A 26,438-nucleotide genomic window follows, 5' to 3' on the forward strand; every position below is an offset into this window, starting at 1 on the left:
AACCCAAGAAAACATAATTAATCCTGCCTTGAGTGACTTTTTCCCGCTCTAAATGACGCAAAATATGTGTTTGAAAGACAAACAATGAGGTTCTGGCTATAGTGGTGGGGGGCATGAATTTAAACAGAGCTGAGGGGGTTTCCTAAGTCAAAGACGGTTGGGAACCAATGGTTTATATGACAGTATAATCATGGTCATATGGCTGTGACCTCCCAAAGGCATCCAGAGGTTATCCATGATTCACTCAGATAATGAGCCTCATCACTTAGGCTGTCACCCGCTCTCCTCCGAGGCCCAGGCTAATATTTGCAGCCAGCAATGCATTGAGGGGTTACATGAGCGGTAATCCCATGCAACGCTGACCAGTGTGATACATTACTGCAGGCAAATGAATGATTAGATACTTATTTAGCATCATTTTGAAGTGCACCGTACTGTGATCTGGAGCAGGAGACGAGAAGTTAAACACAGACTATACATCCAACTTCTCACTTATATTCAGTTAAATATACCTTTACCCTAAAGTGTTATCTTGCCTTCATTTAAACACTGTTTGCTTAAGGGATCATGGAAAAGCTACAAAAACAAGGCGGATTTTATTCTGCGCTATGAGCCAGCAGGCCTTGAACTCATCAACCTTCAACAGTTTAAGCATTTATGAAATGACATTCATTAGGTTTCGTTCCTGAGTAATGACTATCACAAAACAAAAGTCTTCAGTGATTTTTGTAAATATATGCTTATTCTGAATTTGATGCCAGCAATATGTTGCAAACAAGTTTGGACCAGAGGAACAAAAGACAGAAATAATAACTGCCACTAATATCCAGCTCAAACCCTTATCACTTGATCTGTTTGTGGCGAATGAGCTGAAATTGTTATGAAAAGCTAAATACCAGGGATGCTGACTGAGATTTTTCCTTCAGATTACTGGGTTCTAAAACTGATTTTCCATTCATATCAATGTGCACATCATAACAACAAGGAGTGCAGATATTTTATCTGTCCATCCATGTGAGATCCACAAACAAGCTTTCAGTATCATTGGCAGGACAGCTCGTCTTTGGTCGTGTTCTTTATCTGCACACGATGCATTGCAGATTGGCTCTTTGGTGCTGTCTTCGTCTTTCTACCTTTTTCCTCTTCTCATCCTGCTATTCCCTGAGTTCCTCCACAGTGTTGTTTAGAGGCAGTCGGGGCACAGTGCTACCTGTCCAGGTAGGTGAGCTCTGCAGGGACAAAGCCTGCGATGAGAAGGGTCAGAGCCAGCACAGCTGAACAGCAGAGGCTCCTGCTGAAGACCACAGAGTCGACCCCAAGGGCTGTAGGAAGGAAGCAGGTGGTTGACTTCCTGCACCATGGTGGAGCAGCCTATCCCGAGTCTACAAAATGGGAAATGAAAGACTATTTGTTTTGCGCTTACTGGCAATCTGTGACCAAACATGGGTAGATTTTCAGCTGCATACAGCACACATGTGATATATATCTGCATCTTAAAGCGAGCTGACATACAATATGACAACAATGTCAATGTAAACCTGCTGATTTCTCACCTGGTGAATGCAGAAGGGCTGTTTAGGTGGTGAAACAGAGCAGGTTCACACACGTGGGAGGACCGTCGACACACACTTACACATGACTGACCCAGGGGGCCCAGGTGCACCCTTAGTGTACTTGCTGGTGGCCATGTGGGGACGGATTTACTGCAAAAATTCTGGAGGGATTTAAGAGAAAAAAGTTGAAATGCAGAGAGTTTGAACCGAGCAAGAAGCTGCCTGTTCTGTGTTGGATATTAGCCATTTAAATGAAGAATTGAGTGACTTGGAAGTAATGATTGCAAAGTTCGTTTAGATGGAGCTGGGGATGTAGTTTGGGAGGAACATTCATCCTAATAGAGATAAGAGATAATTTCATAAAAGGCCGGTATCAGGCTAATGTGCTGGTAAAGCTGTATATGCATTTTGAGTTATCTTTCTTCACACACTTCATAAATCATTGCATACAACAGGCCGGTGTCAATGATCAACACACTCCAGGAGTCTCAGTAGGTAAGGGAGCAAAAAAAAAGTACAACAGGTCTATCCTGCATGTCTACACTTCTGTACCTGATGAGTGATATAACCATGAACCCTCTCCAGCATTCCCTCGCATGTAAACTCTCGGGGAGTCAAAGGCTTCACCTGGAAAAACACACTTTAATTCAATGCTACTGCAACTGAAATGTTTAGGATTGCACTGTGTGTGTCTATGTATATTTATATATATATACACCACCTCTGTGCGTAGAATGGCTCTGACTGCCTCGCGTACATCAGTCTCGTTGGTCACATCTACAGTCCATACGTGGGGTTTGCCAATGAATGTTTCAGCATACGGGTGCTGGGATGAGATCTACGATCCAAAGTTATTTATTGTCTGTAGATCTTAAAACTGATTTGCAATAATTATATTCAATTCAGCTGTCTTTTTTTCAGTTGGTGGAGTTACCTACCTGTCTTGTGGTGGGTTTGCCTTTGTAGAAGTCATTATTGTCTGATGAGTGCGGTGGGTCAAATCGTGGCTGCAGGAACGCACAGCCCAGAGCTATGGCCTCAATGGGAGCTGGACCCTCATAGGGGAACCCGAGGCCTACAAACACCTGAGAGGGAAGCAGCAGAGGGAAGACATTGTTTTGCAAACGAGGAAGGTAAGGCATAAGAGAGAAGCATATACAATAGATGCACTAGATTCACATTCACTGACTTCACTGGTTTATGCAGAGATGAGCTCTTATCTGACCTTGGCTCTGCGGAGAAGTCGTAGGAAGCGCTCCTGAGTCAGCAGGCCGTGGTTTCTGATGAAGCTGGGCAGATTAGATATGTGTCCTGGAGGTTGATACACTGTAGCATGCGTCTCCAGCTCTTCACTGATCACCCCCACATACTCTGACTTACCCTGGTATACACACAGATACAGAAACATGCACATGCAGGAGTATGGAAGCATAAGACTAACATATACAAAAAAACTACACTGTCTTTGTGAAACCTTCATTATCATAAAAAAAGGTGCAGTAGCTGACTTCTTTCTACATACATATGCATTATATGCATTATACCTGCCACATGTAGTCCTGTTTGCCGTATACAACTGCTATTCTGTCTTTCCTGTCCAGTTCTTCCTCCCTCACCTCCTCACTTGCTGCCTCCTCGCTCACAAAGCCCAGGAAGGAGTTATCAGGAGTATGAGCTAGAGATGACAGAACACAGAGCGGTTAGATGACACGTGCACTACGGACCCCTTAATTACAATTTACAATTTACAACCTTTAATTCAGGGTTTGAGTAGTATTTAACTACTTTGTTTCTGAGTAATGAAACGTCTCTTTAAAATGTGCTAAATTCAGCGCTTATTTTACCAAAAGATGATCAAAGACGTGCACACGTCTTCCTCAAAGACAAAACACGAAAAAGAAACTCAGTGGGGAAAATGTGATCAGGGCCTCAACAAAATTACTTTTGGACAGGCATCACTGATAAGCCAAAAACAAGACAGGCGAATAACAGCTAAGATTAAAGTTCTGTGAGAGAGGAAAAACATGCTGTGCGGTATAAATCAGCAGCTTAAGGAAATGAGAACTCTACATGTATGAGAGGTTAACGTCTGGCTGTTTGGATAGGCAGCTGCCACCCTGCTGCCCCCCGCCACACTGAGGGAGGTGTGAAAGATGAGTATTTACCTTTCGAGGAATGTGCCAGCAAAGATCTGTGTGTGTGGACATGTGTGCAAGCATCTGCAGCGTTTTTATGTGTGTGTCTTGTTCCTCTCTTGAAGTACTTATTTAAAAGACTTGCCAAATCTTCCCTCATTCACCCTCACACCAGCACAGAATTTTTTCCAGGCTCCTTTTCAGCTCCATTTGTCCCCACTTGTCTCTTACGCCCGTCCTGGTTCGCCGCTTTACACACTCGTATATCAGATTAGCAGAGATATGCAACAGCACACTGATATGATCAAGCTCATGCAACATGTGGAGGTTTGATGGGAAGCTGGAAAGGAATGAAGTTTCTTTTCTTTGTCGGTTTCAGTGTCCTTGCTGCCTGTTCACAGTTCTGCTTCGTCTGCTGCTCAGTGTAATCTTTCAATCAGCTATCTTCCTCTCCCTCATTTCAAAACAGAAGCATAAAAACCCACCCAGTCTTTCCTCATGCTTTTCTTTTCTCTCTCCTTCCTCTGTCTTTAGTTTCCTTTTTGCTGTCTCTCTCTTTTTCTGTCCTTTTCCCCACCATCAGCTAACAGCCATCCCTCTCTCCCCCTCCGCAGGACAAATAAACAGTGTTCCAGGCTGAGGCATGAAGGGTGGCTCTCAGCCCAGCGCGTCCAGCTTGTCTCCATCTCCCGGCAGGGTGGGAAAGATGACAGGGAGAGGTGTTGGAATGAAAGCTCTGTCTGGGCATCAAGTTTATTTAACCTCAGCTATTAATCCTCTCACTGTGAAGATGCTTAGAGAGGTATATGTGAAGGATCAGTGCTGCAGCAGCAAGATATGAATATGTGTGTGCATGTGTGTGTGTTCAGCAAGTGCACTTTTCAATCAATGTACTATTACTGAGTCACCGTCACACAGTGTCACAGCTGTGGTCTCACACATACACACATTGAGTTTGCATGATTACAGCCGTACACACACAGGCACACATACACACATACATACACATACACACAGACTTACGGAACATGGTCATGTACTGTAAAGGCTGCAGACCCCAGCTGCCCCACAGTGTTTTATATCCATGGCTGCGTGCATAACTCCCCAAGTTAAAGGCTGGTTCGGTACCAAAAGAGTCCAGGATTCTGAAGCGACACCTGGAGTGAAAAATATATATTTATCACACTTTTTTCAAAAGTGTCTCAATTCAGCAATGATCACACGAACACAAACAACGTATGGTGTGTAATGCTGCCTTCTTTATTTCGTCACAGTTTATACTGTAAATCTTTTTATTCATCATTCCATTAAAGGTCTTCATCCCAAAGACCATGAAACTTTTCTAAATTTCTAAAACTGTGTAAATGTAAAGTAAAAATGTAATATCACAGAGACATACTGATATACTACATCTAAAGTCATGTATTTAGAAACTTGTGGACGTACTGGTAATGCAGGAAAGCCAGTCCCATGGCGCCTTGAAGGTGAGCAAGGCCATGGTAGTCAGTATAGATGAGGTCAAAGGTCAGGGGCCTTTGGATCGGACAACTACCTCGGCCCGGAGCAGCACCTATCAGGCTGGACCAATCACAATAAACACAGGTTAAACCACTAATAGCTCAGAATCGTTCAGCACTGATCTGCTGCCTCTGTCATCACTTCAGTGTAATGTTACAATAGTCCAGACATCTATGGATACATCATGTGTCAGTGATGCCAGATGTTTAAATCCTACTCAATCCAGTGAACTACTAAAATACTTTCCAAATAACAATGTGCCAGATGAAAGGCACAGCGGCGTAGGCAAACCTGTGGAGTTGGTGCTGTGAGGTGCTGAAGGTCAGGTTGTGGCCCAGGATTGTCAGACAGGCACTGAGGTCTGCCCACTGAACCAGCTCCCCTAGAGGTCCCCCTCTCTTCACCATGGCTTCAAACCGCCGGCCAACACTCCCAGCCAGGGCACCGGGATAAAGCAGCACCTAGAGGACAGGATAAGAAAGTTATGAAGTCAGAAATCCCCCTTTTTTGGATGTTGACAGCAGTATGGAAGCTTGTAATAACAGATTTTCTATATACACTAAAAACCCTTGCCATAAACATTATGACCAACCATTGCATGCTTTTTAAAACCTCTAAACATATGTTTGAGTAGTTTCAGAAATGTAAAAAAAACTTAGAAATCAGATCAACTAAATGATGCTTGGCAGAGCCGACTTGCTGAATTATACCCTCATTTGGGTCAAGCCTGTCTTGTTGCTGCTCCGCCTCATCCTCACACCAGCCTGAATCCACCGTTCAGACATCCTTTCCACTCTGGACCGGATGAAGTTAATGGCAGGGCTGCTGCTGTTGCTGATGACCTCATACAGCGGGCTCAGAGTTGTGCGTATCTCAGCCTGTGTTCAATCAGGGTGTTAAACAGTGAGCGAAGACAATAGACATTACAGCAGAGCGGTGTTTTAGTATGAGCCGAGTCATTCTGCATTTAAAGTGGAGCATGAGCCTGAGGTGGTTGTACCTTCTCGATGTAAACGTGAGGTTCCTGGTGCCATGGCGGGGCAGAGTGGTTTCTTCTGAGGCCAGGGGGACAAAAGTCCTCTATTTGGCTCAGGTAAGTCAATATGGAGCAGGTGGTACCATCCACCCCATAAAAGGCATAACAGGGGTCTGACTGCCAGCGGGCCCGCAGAAACTGCCAGAAAGACAGATGTTAAATCAAAATAATGATAAGTCAGAATAACACTGCACATTTTTTGTTAGCAATTCATCATGCAGATTAGCTTAGCCAGTCTATAAAGTACATGTATGTTGCAGTACTCATTATTTTAAAATGGTATTTCCACACTCGCTCATATGCTTGGAACTAAATATCAAGCGTAAAACTTTAAGTGGAGGTAAGCGGTTCAGCAGTGCACACACAGCGCCACACAGTTCGTGCTACCACATATATTTCCACTTTCTCACCTCCACTTTCTCCACACACACCGGATATGCAGGATCCATTGGCACCTCACACTTCTCATTGGTCCCTATGGGTAAGATATTTGCCGTCACATAGTTTTTCTTTATGTGGCCATTTTGAATGCATCATTATTCCACAGCCCTGGCTTTAATAACAAGAAGTGCATTGTGGAGTGAACTCACTGCGAGTAATGAAGAACAGTGGATAATAACTTTGATATACAACCTCTTGACTCGAAAGGTTCACAATGAATAGCAGCCATCAGCACGATGTATAGGGCTGCCATGCGTGTAAGAGGCATTAGAGTGGAGGCAGTGTGTTCTCAGAGGCCATTTCCCGTAAGCCCCCCACCATCTCTAGCCAATGTCAATCAACTGGAATGAACAGACACACCTGACCCACCTGCCTCCAACCAAATATACCCTTTTACAATGCCAGCCCTTGCCAAAATACACAGTATTTAACTATGTAAAACAACCTAGTAAAAAGGAAAAGAGAGGAAAAAAAGATAAGAAAACCTGCAGGCTTATAGCTGAGGTGTGAAAGTCTAAAAACAGTGATACGCTATAGGAGTGCAGCAAAAAAAAAAAAAGTGCTCCCTCTGCAAAAACAAGAGTATGAGTAGACAAGTTGGTGAAAGGACTCCTGGGTAATTCAGTCGTATTTTATGGGTGTGAGGTAATGTGAGAGGAAGAGGGTAGGGGGTGAACAGGCTGGCGATGGGGAAGTGTGTGCTTGTGTGCATGCGGGTGGCATGAGTGTACAAATTACCAAGTGTGTACCCTGACATATGCATAGAATGGTGTCTGTGTGGCCCAACCTTTATGAATTCCCTTTTTCAGGAAGGGACGCATATATCCACTCGTCCCCATTGCCCACACACACACACACACACACACACACACACACGCAACCCCTTGCGTGCCAATCAGGGTGCATAACCCAACTCTCACCTGACACCTCTCAGGAGGGTCGTAGTGTAGACATAAACTTTTTTCCTCCCCATGGCCAGATGATCGGCACTGGCTCTGTGGGACTTGTTAAACTTCTATTCAAGGACTTCATCCCCCATAACCACCTGCACCCACTGCCCTTTAACCCCCCCATTCACACCCTCCATTATCACAGCTTGTTAATTTCACTGTGTGGTTAACCTCTATTGAGGCTATGAACCGTGCATTTGGCTCGCAGTATCGCACTACTACAGCAGTAAACCACAGAAAAGCTTGCAATTGGGCAATTATTGAAGCTGGCACCATGCTTGGTGTAGTTAGAATGTTAAATCATATTATGAGTGGAACAAACCCTTAAATCTCTGTTTTAGTGGGGACAATGAACTGCTTTTAGCAAAACATACAGTAAAATTTGAAAAATTAAAAAGCAACTCTTTGAAAATGTACATTATATGACAAGAAAATGAAATAACGCAAGTCAATTGAGACAAAATTGCATGTGATTTTACCTGTGTGTAATCTGAGGTCATCATGTGGTGACGACGTGCGGGACTGACGGCCGAGCTGGTCGAGCCTCTCAGACACTCTCCTCAGCTCCCTCTCCACTAAGTGGGCCAAGCCTTGCTGGTCCTGTCTGAAACTGGCACAGATACCCACATTTAACCCACACTGAATGAACAAGTACAATGAGCTAGATCTTGTGCATTGGTTATGAGATGACCAGTGAGTTGATGTGGTTGAATACCTCTGCAGTAATAGACTGAGATCATCTCTGGTCAGCTGGGTGACATCTCTCTCTCTGCTCAGCCTCTGCACCTGAGTGCTCAACGCCTCCAAGCGAAGAGCCAGCCTACGAAAGCCAAGACTACGCTGACCTATGGCATAAAGGTAATGGTATGTCATGCATGTTTCATATGCTCCCTCCGTCATAATGTTTAGGTAATACTGTTATGTCATAGGAAATCTTGTGTACCATGAAACAGCGGGGTTATGTAATGCTATTTTCTTAACTTAATCTGCTGAAAATGAAGCAGCACCAATTATGATTATGTCCATTTTCCATATTCCATGTGGGGGGGGGGGGTCTAATCGTTTTACAGAGGTGGATTTCCTTGAAAGACACTTTTATGACGGATAATGACAGTATTGAGTCATAATTTCTGACAACCACATATTTCTTAGTGTAACTGGAGCTTTGTAGTCATTTCACAGTGCTTTGTGGTTTCAGAGGCAGCCCACACACACACACACACACACACACACACATACACACACACACACACAGGCACACACACACATACACAGGCACATACACAAGGATGCAAACACCCTTATACACATACTGTATGCATATGTTTTTGTGAGTGTTTCCACACACACCTTCATGGTTGAAGCGCTAAGAAGAAAATGCTGACTTCATATGCTGTTAAGGTTATATTTCAACACATACGATGAGGTCAAGCTTTTCACAAACAACAGCACATTTCCATTGACTTGAACTCAGCCTTTTTTTTCCTGGTCTAAATGCAGAAAATTTAGCCAGAGTGTATCTTTTTCCATATTTTTTATTTGAAAAAATAAAACTGAATTTTTATGTGACAGAAAGATTAGATTATATTTTTTAATCTTAGAATGTCTTTTGGGGTCCTGACCACCATTTCACAATATATACAATATATATGGGCTACATATATTATTACTGTTTACTTTAACAAACAATGTTCAGTGAATTCAGAACCTCGTGTTTTCCCTGACAGGCCATCCAGTATAAAGACTGACCTGAAGCGTTGGTGTCCACACTTTCGCTCTCTGTTTGCCACCTCGCTAGTTGCCAGACATCCTACTGTCGTTACCAGATGTACCATACATGCAAAAAAGTGAATTTATGTTTTAAAAGCCTGCTGGTGAGGCTTACACGAGCTATTTGAGATGTCAGATCAAGGGATGTCTCAAATGAAACATTTGTATGAAGCAAGGAGGGCTGTTAAAAGAGTTGTGTTGGCAGTGAATGAGGAATATTGAGTGTTATATGGGGGACCTCTGGGGCCGTTGGAAACAGTTGTTGGGAAAGACTACTTGCACTGTGTTTTTTCTATTTAGTGAGGTGCTGGTGGACTTAGGGTTGAATTGAGGTCACAAAGATCTCCTAACCTGTGATACACAGTAAATCCCCACAGACTGGTGATGTGACTTCATCTCTGTTTGCTCAGCTGACTGTCAGCATATCAGTGTTTTCATGCCCAGGGGCCCTTTGGCCACAGGTGCAATGAGAGATGAATGGGAGCGAACAACATAATGCCACTTGTGTGAGACACCATATGAGCAAACATTTCGACACCTGCAAAGATATGTGTGAGCATGCATCCCTCACTAACTTGTTTTACATGTTACACAACATATTGTAGTGTAAATTGTTTCTGAACAGCATCAGATCACAAGGAGACAGAGAGTATAAAATTGTGCTAAGCCATTAGACCTGTGTATCTGACTATTAAGGCCCAAAAGATGGTTACTTTTACTGACAGCAGTCTGTCAAGTTTCTTTGAATTCTGAAACTTCATAAAATCAAATGCACCTTGAATAAGCATCTGTGTCTGATTATCTGATTTTTATTTTTCATTTGGGGTCTAATAAAAACACAAAACATGTGAATTTACTAAATCAAGATTCCTAACAAAAGCAACAAATTGACTATAGAACATTTATCTCCTGAACCACTTAAAACATAGAGTGGGTCTATTTCTGAAATACTCCTGATGATGGTTACGAATAACTCATTAGATCAAGAAGTTCGGGAGATTTTGGAGCACCAGAATATGATAATTCATTCATCGGGTTCATAAGTCTACAGAAAAGCACACTCTGGATGATATTGTTGATAGCATGTGTCTCTTACTTGTAAACCACAAAGGACATTTTGCTCAAACAACAATGTCTGTAATACCCTTCTTCAGGGAAACAGTTTGAAGGTGATTGAATTGAACAGGAGTGTGTCTTGGCCACAAACCCAAAACTATAAGACACATCAGAGAGCTCACCGTGAATTGTGAACAAAGCTTTGTTTGGGAAGACAGTAAATCTCTGCAGAACACACAGTACTGCTGCCCTACTTCACAAACCAGTGCTCACTTCATTCATAATCAGTGTCACTCCATGGTTGTGTGGTACATGAATATATGTATGTTATTTTCACCAAAGGTCCACTGCCAGGCTAAACCACGCATGTGTGTGTGTATGTGTGTAAGTTACCTTGTTCCTCAGGTGACCTCCCAGCTGGTTCATCCCTGGTCACCTCATGAGGCACCCAGAGGCTCTGCAGCAGCAGGGTGACCACAGACAGGCACAGACAGAGCACCAGGCAGCCACTAGAGGGCACAATAGACAGAGAAAACCCTCTCTCCTCAAACGCTACAGCATACAATACATAATCGGTTTCCAAATTGATATTCAACAGTTTTTACAGGTGGATTGTGCTATAATATTTGAACTGTGAGGTTTGGTCAAGTTTGCATTTGTACTTCTACCTTGGAGAAGTAGAATCTTAAAGTTTCAAGTATTTATCTACTACTTTTAGCTATCAAATTCAACCATTGTTTTAGGTTTTCCAGTAGCTAACATTAGGCTACCTTTCAATTATTTCAGTTATCTCACCTGTTTATTTATTTGCATCATTCACATACACTGTAACTATTTAATTATTACTTTTATCTGACTATTTCAACTACATTTAACATATCTAACTATTTTAACTGTTTATTCATACTTTTGCCTATCACTTCAATCTGTTAGCCATTGCTTTTGTAGACTTTCCTGCTCGCTTACAAACTAGTTTTCAGCGCACTCTCAGTTTCATTTGTTACAGCAGTTATAGGTATACATATAAACATATATATTCATAATCCAATCGTCATTTTTATTTTCTCAAATGAGTTGAGCCTTCCTGTCTTTCCATGGACCCTGCCCTAGCAACTGTTCAAGTACCCCACACGCTCAGCAGTATTTACAGTAAACAACTCAACATATTTGTCATTGTTATAATTTGTTAGTATTTTTATTGGCCTCATATTGAACATGACATAAAACTCACTTTTAATCATTTATGTCACAAGCAGAAAGTTAAATCTCCTTCAAATTTAATAGATTTTATTTTAAGAGAGGATTTGACGCAATAAAAACATGCAGCCTGAATTTGCCTTTCATCAGATCCACTGAGAATGTGGAGAGCTAAATTGTTCCATGACTTCAAGCGAGAGCCCTGGTGTGTCAAAACAAATATCTGAAGCATGGTCTGCAGTTAGAGCATGTGTTTGCTCACATGGGCTCCCAGCTTCAGTTTAACAGTTTTAAACCCACCAACCCGTACCTAAAGAAACACAGTAGAGCCAATCTCAAGTACTTGCACAAACAGTTTCAAGGCTCTCCCTTTGCTTATAAAGCTCCAGGTTCAGATCCAGACAAACTATTTCCATTTTGTGCTATCAATCTGCATTTCAACAAAGTTGTCCAGGCACTCATCACAGCATCACATGCCTGTGGTTGAGGGCATGTACAGTATGGAAAAGTGGCATAGCTGTAAAGCTGCATGGGACAAATCATGTTAGAACAGATTGCCTTGTGATAGCTGGCCTGATGTCTACTGAAGCTGGTGTCGTATGCTGGAGAGAACCGACTGAACATAAAAGGAAGACATGATTATGAAGATAATCAGTTTCATACTGTGCACACTGCGGGGGTGAGCATGGCTGAAGTGATCAGTTCCACTTTCCACTGCACATTTTCACTATTTCTTAGCCCCTGATCCGAAGATGCTGAGCCTTACCTGCGTGGCCGCAGTGCAACATGCATGGCCCTCTGTTTACAGGATGTTGGATTTCACTGTCAAAATGAGGAATGCAAATGCCAGTAAGTTCAACACACTCAGTATAGAAAAATATATAACTGCTGCTGTATAAATGTTGTTACACAATTACATTTTCAACACACATATTTGGGTTTAAGAACTAAAGATCCATTGTGGTTTCTTTAAATTGCAAATGAATGGTCACACTTCCCATATAAATAGCATCAATGAAGTCTGCAAGCATAAATAGGTTTCAAAGTAATGCTATTGCCTGCATGACTGGCTACGAAAGCCTGTTCAGCTATTCGGTGAGTGTGTTAAACATGTTCATTAAACTGGACCCAAAACGAAACTAAACTGTTGCACCAAGCTGTTGTTGTGTGCCAATGTGAGGCAGATACAGACAGATGCGTCAGCAGTTGAGCGCACAAGACAAACCAGCACATGGACAACCACACACACACAACCACACACAGACACACACACATCCTCACCTCCTTGGGTCTCTATCCCAACCCACTGCCAACCATCGGGCCTGTTTTCAAAACACACAAACTAAAAAAAAGGAAATAAAGTTGAGGCTGGGACGTATCTTGCCTCCTTTTTTGTCTCTTTTCGCTTTCTTTCCCTCCTTCACTGGCCGTGCCTTTTCTGTGTCTCAGGGCCTATTGGTAGGCATCCTGTGGTTGTCAAGGTAACCTGACTCCCCTTTAAGGAAAACAATACCCAGAGTGCTACTTAGGCCTTTCATGGATACAATGGAGCCCACGCTATTGGGTGACACAGTTTCTTTCAGTCTTGCTGGCTAGACTTAAGCCATGGTTGTGAATTGATAGTCAAGCAGGGAGCTCATTTAAATAGCTCAAATGGTGCAAATCTCTGGCCCTGAGTGGCACAAAGCAGACAAAAGAAAGTACAAATTTAATAATAACAATGGCAAGCATCATAATAATTATATTATGTATAATTCTTACAGCTTATTGTGATGTAACACAATTGCATTTAATTCAGGCAGGATTTATGGATTTCTTTCTTTCAAGGTTTCATTTTGGTTGTAAGTGCTACAATGGAAATATAGGAGAGAAACCATATCAAGTTATCAAAGGGTCTAACATTTTTGAATACTAATACTAAGAAGAAGAACAAGAACAAGAAAGTTTATTTATATGGCACTTTGCAAAGGGCTTTGCAAAATAAAAATAAAACCAGATAAGGCAGATAAAATGATTAAAAGGACATGAGAATGGGTAAATAATGACAATAAAAAGAAGTCACTCGGAATAAAAACAGTATAAATAAAACATATATCAAACATTTCCAGTATGTTTCACTGAGATTTAGCAGTTTTCATTTTCAGTCGAATTACTGGTTGATGAACTCTTGTGGCAAGAAAACTTGCACTTAATGTGACATTGGCATAAAGCGGAAAAGCCTCACAAGCTGACCTCAGATCAGATCAGAGGCGCCCAGGTACCTGAAGAGGGCGCAATTGCACCAAGGTGTTCCTAAAGACCTGGACCTGTTCTGGATTGTGGGGGAGAAAAGGAAAAACAGTTTAACCACAAGTTTTCTCAAAGCACTGAAAAAAACAATTAAAAGGGCTTAACTTGGAATGAATGATAAACATATATGTCATGTTTTCATTGGCACAGCGTGCTTTAATGTGCGTCAGTGCTGCGTACATTCCTGTCAAGGCTGCCTTTCAGAGGCAGACTAAATTTTGTAATTCAGTCAAGATTCAAAGCAAATAAACGAAAACTGAAATATGTTCATGGGAAAAAATGAGGGAAACAAAAATGTCATTGTGATCTCTGTAAAGTTTGCCTCTGAACACGAGGACAAGCATGCAACAGTAATTAGCACTACAGACACAGCGCCATACAGCATACCAAAAGTTTCCACACCACTTAACTAATTAACAACATCCCATTTGGACAGACATAGATAGGACACATATGTCACTCGGACAAGGATTTTCTTGCCTGAGCGTACCAATTTCTTGCTAAATAGGCCATGAACACAATTAGCAGGCGACTTAAGGGCCCCGATGCCATACCTCCCTTCCCTCAGCAGTCACAGTGCTGAACCCTGATTGGCTGACAGCACCTCCATGCTCCTCCGTGTCAGTTGAGGGAAATCTGCCGAGCGGAGGTTTTCCAGCGAGGATGCCAGGTCAAATGCATAGCTCACCTATACCGAGACCTGCTGTAGAGTTCCAACTAAAGATGACATTAAGCATGATCTCTTGATTATGTTTAATTAACAATCTAATCAATGATTCTATTATAAGCAACTCCAATCACATTTTTGCCTATTTCTTGCTTATTTATATTCATTTTTAAGAAACACAATCAAGACCTCACAATTGAAATGCTGTCGCTGGCAAATTATTCACTTTTTTACTTATTTAAATGACTAACGGATTAGCATAATTAGCAGCCATTCAGTTTTTCAGATAAACCTTTATTTAGGCTGGCAGCTGCACTGAGTGACTGGAGCAGTTGTAGATTTAGTGGCTCATTCAAGGACAGTTGCTGAGAGTTCGTGAGTTGCAATGCAGATGTACATTTACTTTGCCTGCCCATATTGCCCGTCCCCTTTTTATTAATTGTCAATCCCAATTGTTTAATTTCTGTACATAGGTCGATTTAATTGGATGAGTGTCAGTGCATGTCTTACACTCTAAAATGCATTTATTAAAGTAAAACCCTGTTCTTAATGGTGCATATATATAAGAGACCACTGGACTAACTGGTCTGTCCCATGTGAATTTCAAATTTCATTTTACAGTATTGGTCAAATCTCACAGATTAGGACTGATATGAAGGAAGTTTTTCAGGTCCTGGTTCTGTATATACTACCAGTCTTATGTGCCTTATGTACACATGTATATGTGTGTACATCGAGTCTTTGCGCATGTCTGTGCCTCTGTAAATGTGTGAACTGGCGTGTGTATGTGTGTACATGTGAGACAGCAGGATAAGGTGGGGTCGGTTACTGGAGTGTGTGGGAGCGAAAGGATTTGATGAGCATAAACCTCCATAAGCTAAGACCTAAAGGCTTACTGGCTTTACACCCATCTGTCTCTTCTCTCTCTCTCTCCCTCCCCTCTCTAGTCAGGGGTTGTTGACGTCACCTTGGCTATGAGGAACTTATGCATCTTCAGTGAGAAAAAACAAAATCAATTACACAATCTTGAAGAAGGTGTAATGTATGGAAGCCCATAGGGGACTAAATTAAAATGATATATGCATTATTATACGCATCTTGTATTTCTAAGTCTGCAGGTTCAAGCCAAATGCTGCCAATCTTTAGCAAAGACTGAAAGATTACCTGCACTCTCTATCACACATCAGCAAATAACCAGCCCTTGTTTTTCTTCACTGTTGCAGCACTAAGAATGCCACAGTAAATGAGGACACGGAAAAACATCAACTGTGTTCAAGAGGGACAGGACGAGGTCGAACAACATTTTACCCTGAGTTGTTGTGAAAGGCAATGATGGCTCCACAATTTAATTATCAGTAATAACTGTCATGTGTTGGGCGGTTGCTTTGACTGCACGACAAAGGCTGGGTTTGTTTGCCTCGATGGGGTACTTCCTGCCCTCTCCCAGTCCTATCGCTTGTTTCACAGAGCATGTCAGCGAGTAAACAAGAAATATCAGATACTGTGATCTGCCATGCAACCTCTAAAGGGTCCCAGCAGTGAAAGTTAGCTTCTAGAAATAAGACACGAAGGGAATATATTAATATCTGTGTTTCTCTGAAGTACACAAAAGGACATGATCATACTTTTGCTGGTTTTAATATCTTCTTTCATTCCTATAATACTCCAGTCAGTAGCTTATGGATATCTGTGTGTGATACAGTACAGTACATAATCATTATCAGCCAATGATCTTAGTTGTTTTTCTTAATTCAGTGTTTAACACTGTTTTCAGAAATCTTCCACTCTTATGAATTACCTAGTGCACAGAGAAGTGGCTGTAACCAGTGTGCATCCACAGCCCCACCTGAGCCCCTCTCTGCAGCTCCAGCAGCAGCAGCACGCGCACAAACGCTGGTCGTAACCCGGGTCGGAGACACTGCGCATGCGCGAGGCAACTTAATATGAATGCCGCTTCACGTCTCAAGACATCTCACGTCCAGGTAAGGGTAACGTCTGTTTACTTGCCGGCAGTTATTTATTATTTGCTCACCATGCGCTGGTCTTGTGCAGCAGAGGTAAATGTGACTCCCGTTGCCGGCTTGGTGTTTTAAATGCTCCTCTTTTCCACAAATTCAAGCTGAAATCTCTCCACATCAACAAACCCAAAGACAGCCTGCGGACCCAAATTAATTTCTGGTTTGTAACATTCATGCTAGCTGCTGCAACAGCCAGCGTATTTTTATTAATTAGGTTGTTTTGGTGTCAGTCAGTATTTGCATGGCTTCGTGTCTGTCTTGCGTGTTATGGTCTCAGGCAGCTCGTTTTGTGTGTCTGGTTAAGGTCTCGTTAGCTGCTGACATGCACTGACAGGAGCAGCTCGCCGCTAGCTAACGCTAGCAATGCTAACTTGGCAACTGTGAATGGAAAAGGGTGCATCAGATTTAGTCGGGCGGTAACGTTAAATACCCTGTGACCCGTGTGTCTCCTCTAACGTGTTTGCTACGGTCACCTCAGCCGGCTAGCTACCGTCAATTAAACGCTATTCGACTGAAAATATGCAGCTTTGGGTGCGTTTGCAGTTGTCAGCGCAGTGTGTGTTGACACCCACAGATACTGTAATGTAACCTGCAGACAGGTTAACATTAGCAATGTCTGTGCTCGTGTGTTTTTATTTGGGGATCCTCTAAATTGAAATCTTTGATTGGCTTAAAGTAACGTTACTTGACCGTGTCTGTCCTTGTTTGCAGAGGTGCAGTTTAATTGCCAGCTCCAATAAGATTTCCTGCAAGGCTGCTAGTCTGCTTCCTTTTCCGTTCAGTACCACACGTATTAAAATGGATTTTGCAAAATGTATTGCATTAGAAGTACGAACACGATTGTAGCTATTTCGGATACTGTAAAGACTATAGAATAATATGCATGAACACTCACTGATGATCTATGGTGTTGGTGTCATGTTATTCACTCATCATGATGACTACAAGATTCAGATAACATATCTATTGAAACAGCTTGATCTAGGACTGGGCTTAAACCTTAGCCATGAATCTGTTTATGAAAGTACAGTCAAAAGAATTAGGATGTGATTCTGAAGTGGATTTGTGTAGGAATCCTGTGAATGAGGATGTAACATCTACTGGTGTTTCATGAAGCCTACAGAAGGCAAACAAAAATAAATGAACTCCTGGTTTCATCATGGACCACGCACACAAGTCAGTAGTTTAGACCTAGGAAGGTACTGCACTCTGCAGGACCAGAGCTCCAACACCCTTTGGACCCTTGTTATTTGTGCCAAGGGGTCTTGCACAGTATGCAAAGTCAATTAGTCATCACGGGGTAAGTGACCTCCAGGTGAAATGATCAGCACTAAGTTTTTAGGGTTAAACCTAATGGTAGCTATGCTTGTTGGGTTTGGCATCTCACTGAACAGCATTTTAAGTTACTGTGTATGTACTACTGCCATGCCTTCCATTGCATGTTCATGATGGCTTAAGAGCACTGGGGGACTGGCTAGCTTTGGTTTAGAGGACCTCTGCTTATCTGACTGCTCTTATAATTCATTATGTGACATTGCCTGGTTCTTAAAACTTATTAGATTGACTAACATGCCAAAGAGGCCTGGGGCCAATTCAATTTCTTTTGTGTCTGGATTCAGTTCTCCCTTTGGCAAATTACATCCTGTTTCAAAGGTAAATTAGCAAGGTTTGTGTAAACATCCCCTCTAAATAGGACAGCTAATCTCTCTCCAAACTCACCATGAAGGCTCCCACTACGTGCAGTAACACACTGGTATGCACCTCCATGTGACTTGTTAGGAGTCTGATGCTTTTATGACTGTCATTTTCAGTATTGCAAGTGATCTTTGGACATGCATCTCCATGTGACTTGTTGGAAAGCAGAATGAAATGATTGCACGACAGCCATTCTCAGTATTCTGTATATTGCAAATGATCTTTGGACATGCGTCTGCCTGTATCTTGTGGTTTTGTATTGGCGGGAAATGATCTGATTATTGAGTGGCACCTTTTAAATATAATGCTAGTACCAGAGATTTCCTTCATCACGGGAAACCAGTTTTAAATGCTTTGGCATCAAACTTTGCCAGGCTGGTCAAATCTGCCCAGGATATATTTGTGCATCATGGGTCATCTGATGTTGTTGCTGCGGCTGTCATATGGTGTCTCTAAGCTGGCCTTGCACTGCATTCTTTTCAAGCTACGGGTTTACTGGATCCGTTTCACCTTAAAGTATGAAATGCATGTTCGTGATTTTTTTCCATCTGAACATCTTTACCAGATCATAAAAATTATCTTTGAAATAATTCTTGCATATCACCTCTCATGGAACCAGACACGTATAAAAATGTTTAACTATATTAAGTCTAGATATTATCCTCAACTTATCGATATCATGGTCCAAGAGGTAGCCATTTATATACGAGGAGTTGAGCTTGTAGCCCAGGGCCAGGTTTTGTAGGTCCAAGACACAGCTCAGTACGAAACATTTAGAACTGTAGAAAAGTTGAATTATGCTCTGGTGCTGTTGACAGTGTGACTGATATTACAGTTATTTATTGATCCATTTTTTATTTTCATGCACACTAATCTCCTCCTTTTCTCCCTTGTGTCTTCCAGTAACCATCATGGGCAGTTAAGAAAAATAGGCTAGTTATCTGTTGTGTGGAGGACAGAAGGTTAGTAATACCCCGGAGCGTCCCTCTTCTCTTCCCACTCAGGCAGTCCAGCAAGTTTCCAGCACCATGGCTGAAGAAGAATATGGCAGGTTTGTGGACTGGAACCAGATGGGGGATCTGGCCAAGAGCAGCGGGCCCACCAAAGTAGACTGTAAAGACCTGAAAGAGTTCAAACAGATGGCTCGGCAGGGTTACTGGGCCAAAAACCACAAACTACGGGCACAAGTCTACCAGCAGCTCATCAAAGCCATTCCCTGTCGTACAGTTACCCCAGATGCCGAAGTCTATCGTGATATTATGGGAAATGCAGCCACTAAGAAGCCCTCCTCCCACATCCCACTTCCAGATTTTGTGGATGGAAGCCCTGTACCACGGTACTGCCTAAAGCCAGAGGCTGTAGCTTCGGCCCATCAAATTATCAACTGCGTGGCTGGACAGTTTCCAGATATCTCCCACTGCCCATCGCTCCCCGCTGTTACTTCATTGCTCCTGCACTTCAGCGTAGACGAAGCTCAGTGTTTTGAACATGTCAGCCGCATACTGGCCTGCAACGAGCCAGGCAAACGCCTGCTGGACCAGACTTTCCTGGCCTATGAGTCTAGCTGCATGACTTTTGGTGACCTGGCCAACAAATACTGCGCAGCCGCCCACAAGCTGATCGTGGCCACAGCCCAGGATGTGCTCGAAGTCTACTCAGACTGGCAGCGCTGGGTGTTGGGTGACCTGCCTTTCAGCCACATTGTCAGGATCCTGGATGTCTACCTAGTGGAGGGCTACAAGATTCTCTTCCGCGTGGCCATAGCCTTGCTCAAGTTCTACCGCAAGCATAAAGCTGGGGTCCAGGGAGGCCAAGGTAGCCAGCAGCAGCAGGATTCAAGCAAAGTGAGGGCCGACATTCAAGCTTTTGTCAAGGGCATCGCCTCCACCGTCACACCTGACAAGTTGCTAGAGAAGGCCTTCTCCATTCGACTGTTTAGCCGCAAGGACATCACCCTGCTGCAGCTCACAAATGAAAAGTCCCTGCAGCAGAAAGGAATCACTGTCAAACAGAAGCGGTATAGTCAATACTATGATTTTTACGTGGTGAACTGTGAGCATCTTTCTGTTGCATTTTATTTAGAAACAAGGACACTGCTTCTAGTGGCCTGACTTAACCAAGCTACTGCATACCTGGCATTAGGAAGGACATGGATATCTGGTATACACAGCACACACATACCAATATTTTTCCTTTTCTTTTTTGTTTGGCTAGGCCTATAATAGGGCCAATCACAGCACTTGAACATTGTACGTTAATTAACTGATCTGAGATAACAGGAACACCGTCAGACATTTAGTTTATCTACACATGTATCTCTCACTCTGGTTAGAGTGGACATTCTTGAACATAATTTAACGTAAGACAGTTGCTGGACTATAAATTGAATCACAGTGGTATGCACAGAATGAGAGGGATGCGATGTTGAAATAGTACAAGACCTATTTAGACTTATTTAATACGTCACACAATGTGTGATAGATCACCACAGATGAATGGCTCAAACAATTTCATTTGCTTTATTGGCAAGAATGTGCCCTTCACTTTCAGCTTCATTCATGCTCTGAGGAATGGTTTAAGTTGCTCTTGCATCCTTGTCTCACATTATGTTGTTTCTTTTTTGTTTGGTTTGTGCCACGTTTTTCCATCCACCATCTTCTGTCTCATCTTCACTCCACTCCTGTGTTTACTACTTGGGTTATTTCACAGTTCTAGGTGGGTTCTTCTCTCCATGCTAATGCTCATTTAAATACCTTGAATATGTTGACACCGTCATCTGCTGTAGATTACTTTTAAAGATTTGTGCATCACCAGCTGTGTGATCACATTTGGTGCTCTGTACCATCTTTTTCTGTGTCCATATTTCCAGGCGGAACGTGCAGCTGGCTCTTAACCCTGACACCTTCTCCTCAGAGATTGTCAATGCCAAGGAGATGCGGGACATCTGGTCGTGGATCCCTGAGCGCTTTGCTCTGTGCCAACCACAACTCCTCTTCACCACCTCTACTCATGGTTGCAGCCTAAACAGGTACGCTGTCCAGTGCCCACGTCAATACATTAATCCAGCTTTCGGCTGCAGCTCACAATCGATATTTCAGGCCTTGTTTAGAATTGAGTCTTTGAATTTGATTCACAGCCAAAAGGCTGAAAGGAAATGCAAGAAGCAACAAATCAAGAAAAAGTTGTGTACTTGGAACAAAAACTGCATTTAAGAAAAAAGGTGGTGGGACTGCTGCCATGAAGTCCATTGTCCTTATTTTATCTTTTAGAAAAAGATCTTTCATGTTGCATTTAGTCTTTTTTTTCCTGTGTAGATAAACATGTACAAAGGAAAAAGAGTCAAGTCAAGCTTTTTGGATTTTATTTGTGCTTTTTTTCTTGCTTAAGCCTTTTCTGTCTGCAAGAACCAGCAGGCCTGCCTTTGTTATCATGCAATCATCATATCAGGCATTTCTTTCACCCTCCTGTTAGCTGGTTCCATTCCTGTATGGAACAGATGTAATTAGTCTCTAATGAAGTAATTAAGAAGCCATTAGCTATATTTAACCAGTGCCTGACTGCGCATGCATGTGTGCTAACCACCCAAAGTACTTGACTGTTGTAATTATATGAACCATAAATATGTTTAATCCTTTGATTCAGTATTAGACCTTTATTGATCTGCCAATACACAAGTTTTTTGTGTTAACGTATCATTATGTAGTAAATGTTAATTGCGCATTATAATGGAAATAGAGTAATGACACCATGATAGGCATTTCAATCTGTTCCTGTAAGCCTTCTCATCACTGTGTAATTCTGTCTGCCACTGGGTACCATCTCCCAGGGAAGTGATGGCTGACTGGTGATCCAGTCCGGCCGGCACCGTTTCTTGCTGCTTTCATGTCTCCATTATAGACTAAACGAATGAATGAGCTCAGGATCTTTCTCCTGTCTTATTCTACGCTCCTCTCCACCCTGATCTCAACCCCTGTCGTAATTATCATATGAAGTTATGACAGTTTCACTTTACCTCTTCAGTGAACGTGCTTCTTTCTCCTCTCTTATTTCCAAAGTGGTGTTCATTTTTTTCATGGTAATTTGGAAAGAAATGCAGAGTGTCCTGTGTTGTTGATAGCTGCTGGGCTCTGAGGAAAATGGAAAGTGTACCACCTGTAAATGCCAAAGGGGAATTGAAAATTTGTCAATAAGTTGCAATTAACTAACCTTTGTCATTTTTCTCCAGATTCTACTCACACTGTGAAGGCTATGAACCCACTCTGCTCCTCATCCGGACCACAGATGGCGATGTGAGCAACACACACTCTCTCATTATTTCCCCATGTTGGACGATGCCTCTTAATATAATAAAGAATACTTAGGATATGATGACGTCCTGTTGTCAGAACAATTGTTTTGATATTTAAGGTACAAAGTGAGATGAACTGGAGCGGAAATGAAACAGTGTCACTCTAAAAAACTAATATCTGTTTTAGGCACATGATCGTAAATGGGTCTGATGGACTGCAGCTTTAGCAGAATCCACCATAGCAAACTCGCTGTTGCATGTAATGTGTACCACAGGCACTTCTGTATTGACCTACACATTGTCAGTTAGTGTGTTTTCCTCCAATAACTGGAAAGCTTTGCAGGTTTTATTCTTGTCTTGTCCATTTTTGTCACAGGTCATGATTACATGATGATATGATTGGATTATAAAGGGATCCTAGTTTGAACATTTGAAGCCTCCAGATAGCAGTCTTCCACTAGTATTTGTTTATTTTTATTTTTATTTTTTTGGAAGAGAAAAACCTGCTGATGTCTTTGTTTTTTGCCTCAGGTATGTGGAGCCTTCCTCTCTACAGATTGGGAGGAGCGGAAGAGAGGAGGCAACAAATTGAGCTTCTTTGGCACGGGGGAGTGCTTTGTCTTCAGGGTGAGTTTAGTTCAGTGTCTTCACTTACTAGCTTCCTATCAGCAAAAAACTATTATTTTTCTGTTAATTTAAGTGAATTTTTCGGAGGTGTTCAGGGATTACTTGAAGGGATTTCATTCACTTTGAGCTGTACCACTCTATAGCCACCAGAGGGCGCAATCCGCAGTGGTTTCTCATTCTTGATTCCACTGTCACTGTCTAGATAATAGAAAAGCCTTTGTGTTAGGTCACAGTTCACCATACTGACATTACCAGATCTTCCACTGTAAAAACAACCACACCCTCATCCTTTTTTCCTGGTGATAGAGCAACATTTCCTTACAATAACACCTGGGCTAGAAATAGCAAAGCATTAGAGGCTTTGTGTATGAATTATTTACTTGGCACAGCTTGGGCTGTCTGAGCCCGCCCACCAGAAAACACGGGCATCTCGCACTCTAATACTTAAGCATAGGCAGATCGGAAACTCCTGCAACCTGATTCAGTTGTATCTGACCTGGTCCTCACCTGACACCAGGAGGAACTGGAGACAGTCTGCAAGGACTGATGTCTATCAGATGTTTTTTATTTCTTTTATTTAGTCCTTTATTTAAACAGGTAGTCTCATGGAAATCATGATCTATTTACGTTAAGAATCAGGGAATAAGTTTGTATTAAAGATCATTTCATTGCCGCCCTGTATTGTTGCGATAAAAGGAAATATTTCTTTTCAGGTAAATAAATGTGCAGTGCTGCTCCATTTAATGTGTCACGCTCAAGTGTGTAAATGATGATGAATGCCCGTTTCCCTCGCCAGATGAAGCCAGAGATGGAGCGCTACGAGTGGGTGGTGATCCGCCACCCTGAGTTAGCCTCCTCCATCAAAACTCAGGACCAGGAGGACGCAGCTTCCTGTCAGGGCCAAAACTCAGACAACAACAGCCTACAGCAGCCAGAGAAACCTGCTGGAGACATGTCGCCCTTCCTCTCCACCCGCCACTTCAACCTCAACTCCAGGAATACTTCCATGTTCATGGCAGGAAATGTTGACTCCATCATAGTCGGTATGTGGCCTTTCTGGTTTCTTTTTATGTGGTATTGTTCTCTTTGCTGTAGCTAGGTACAGTAAATAAAAAGCGGATTTATTTTACTTAGTAACTAGTCATTTAAGCAAGCTGTGTGCTCTTGTGTCTGATCAGGGGGAGGTGAAGGCAACGCTCTCTACATCGACTCTGAGCTCAACCATGGGCGCACTGGCAGGTGTACCACCTTTGACAACCCGCCCCTGTGTGCCGAGAGCTTCCAGGTGTCCCTTCTAGAAGTGTGGGGCTTCCAGGACGCCATGGCCTCGTAATGCTGTACGCACACACGCACGTAGATGCATACAGACATGGACTCTTACCTATGTGCACGTTCATGCACACACACTTTCACACTTAAACACACGAAAGCAGAAAACGTTGATATCAAATGTCCAGACAAGTCTTTAAGGTTGAAAACACAGATATGCAAACAGAACTACATCCGTCCTGCAAATTCATATATAGCATTTTTATTTATTAATGCAGTTAATCCAAACTTCCACATGTGAACAAATGTGTGATATTTTTGTGTTTCTGTTTATTTTTGTATTCACAGATTTGTATTATGGTGTACTTATTATGTTAAAGCGTGTGGTAAGACTCTAGATAAAGCCAGTGTGAGGTTCATTTAGGGGTCGGCTGTGATGTGGTCGCATCCATGCTGAGCTGAAACATTTGAATTCGTGAATGTAAATTCAGTCTGTAATGTTCTGTGGTTTAGCTCAATCTGCCAAATTTACTGTATAGGGAGCTCTGCAGTCCTTAAAAAAACAGTGTTTACCAGGCCGGGTTGATAAACTGAGGTTTACGATCAAATGTGTGCCGTTGGGAGCTGATTTTGTGAGGTGTGTTTTAAAATGTCAGAATACTACGATTATGACTATGTGAAGTTGAACCAGGTCCTGTCACATTTTCCCACCTTTTGATTTGCTGTACATATGTGGGACATCTTCTAAACGAACTGATGTGGTAACTTTTTGTGAATGTCCGTGCTGGATTTGAGTGTTGCCATTTTGCACCATATGTCAAAGCTTTCTTTTGAACGAGTGGCAGTTTCTCCTTTGTACAGCGTATAAATATTCATGTGAATAACGAGCAAACGTTTTCTTAAAGAAAAAACTCAAGAGGTGTTTTTTGGTTTACAAGTAATCGATATAAATGCAGCGTGTTCATCTTTCTCTTCTTTTCCTGTTAACTTCCGTCCTTTCCAGTGTGAGACAGTAACAAAAGAAGTCCAAAGCTGTGCCCTGTTGGCTTAGTGTTGTCTGGGTTATACGTGCTATTCTATTCATAATCGTTTGATCAGACGTGTGCTCCAGTGAAATATCAGTTGAGTAACTACAAATGTATTGTACATGTGAAAATACAACAATATGCTTTCAGCTTGGTGGTTTTGCTGCTTTTCTTTCCTTCCAAGTCTATTGTGTCTGTGTTCCTGCAAAGAGAGGGCTACATTTCTGCAGACCGTCACAGAGGTGTGCCACATGCCTTTTAAGGTCAGCTGACCATCAGTCGAACTCCCCAATCGTTGTGTGTTTTGCTACTGGTCCTGTAGTTAGAATGAAAATTACATTAACACTAGTTTGAGTGACATGAAACGACAATGTTGTAAATTACATATCTGCAGTTGGTCGGTGGGTCTGGGTCTAAAACACTAACTGTGACTACTGAATTACTCATACACGCGCCTTGATGCACACTGTCTATTTTTTGTTTGGCCATCTCTGCTTTGTGGAAGCTGACAGTGAACTGCATGACTGGAAAATATTTAACAGAGATGAGTCAGACGTACTTACAAATATATCTGTAAAAGCCTTCTCCTTTTAATAATCAGTTTATTGAAGTCATTGTTGGATTTCAACCAAACCTATTGAAAAATCAGACCCTCCTCGCTGACTCTGTGTTTGCTCTACAGCGAACAAATTTAGCAGCTGGCAGCTAGCAACTGATATCCTCTCTCTTGGTCAAGATGTTTTATTAAACACATCAGGATGAAAGCAGTCCATTTACTGACAATTCATTTGCACTGGGTGTGGCACAGGCCAATGCATGTGGACAAACGTAGTATCTCATAGATGAAGTGGCAGAGTAAGTCCTTCTTTACAGTAAGTAGCATTGACTCCCTCTTACCAAGGCT

The 26,438-nt window shown here is 42.3% G+C and overlaps 2 protein-coding genes across 3 annotated transcripts; one reads left to right on the top strand and one right to left on the bottom strand.

Annotated features, from left to right (window-relative positions):
- Nucleotides 1-1,183: 1,183 nt before the first annotated feature.
- On the bottom strand, nucleotides 1,184-12,448 carry LOC139349950 (alpha-1,6-mannosylglycoprotein 6-beta-N-acetylglucosaminyltransferase B-like). Its single transcript, XM_070991024.1, has 17 exons — nucleotides 12,423-12,448; nucleotides 10,853-10,968; nucleotides 8,349-8,478; nucleotides 8,113-8,243; nucleotides 6,653-6,717; nucleotides 6,207-6,380; nucleotides 5,917-6,084; nucleotides 5,498-5,667; nucleotides 5,135-5,266; nucleotides 4,712-4,845; nucleotides 3,098-3,228; nucleotides 2,779-2,934; nucleotides 2,492-2,638; nucleotides 2,275-2,391; nucleotides 2,106-2,180; nucleotides 1,554-1,714; nucleotides 1,184-1,382 (listed from the first exon to the last, which is right to left on the bottom strand). The coding sequence occupies exons 1-17, from the start codon at nucleotides 12,446-12,448 to the stop codon at nucleotides 1,184-1,186; spliced, it is 2,232 nt and encodes a 743-aa protein (XP_070847125.1).
- A 4,081-nt stretch (nucleotides 12,449-16,529) lies between these two features.
- Nucleotides 16,530-25,683, top strand: tbc1d24 (TBC1 domain family, member 24). 2 transcript variants are annotated; one of them, XM_070990954.1, is made up of 7 exons: nucleotides 16,530-16,594; nucleotides 19,229-20,342; nucleotides 21,195-21,353; nucleotides 22,551-22,614; nucleotides 23,145-23,240; nucleotides 24,037-24,283; nucleotides 24,419-25,683. In XM_070990954.1, exons 2-7 carry the CDS (start codon nucleotides 19,354-19,356, stop codon nucleotides 24,571-24,573), a joined length of 1,710 nt encoding a protein of 569 aa, XP_070847055.1. In that variant the 5' UTR covers nucleotides 16,530-16,594; nucleotides 19,229-19,353; the 3' UTR covers nucleotides 24,574-25,683. The 2 variants fall into 2 exon arrangements, with proteins under 2 accessions (XP_070847055.1, XP_070847056.1); XM_070990955.1 differs by having other exon boundaries at nucleotides 16,582-16,790.
- Nucleotides 25,684-26,438: the final 755 nt, after the last annotated feature.

This window comes from Chaetodon trifascialis, chromosome 21 (genome assembly GCF_039877785.1).
Source record: "Chaetodon trifascialis isolate fChaTrf1 chromosome 21, fChaTrf1.hap1, whole genome shotgun sequence".
Lineage (NCBI taxonomy): Eukaryota > Metazoa > Chordata > Actinopteri > Chaetodontiformes > Chaetodontidae > Chaetodon > Chaetodon trifascialis.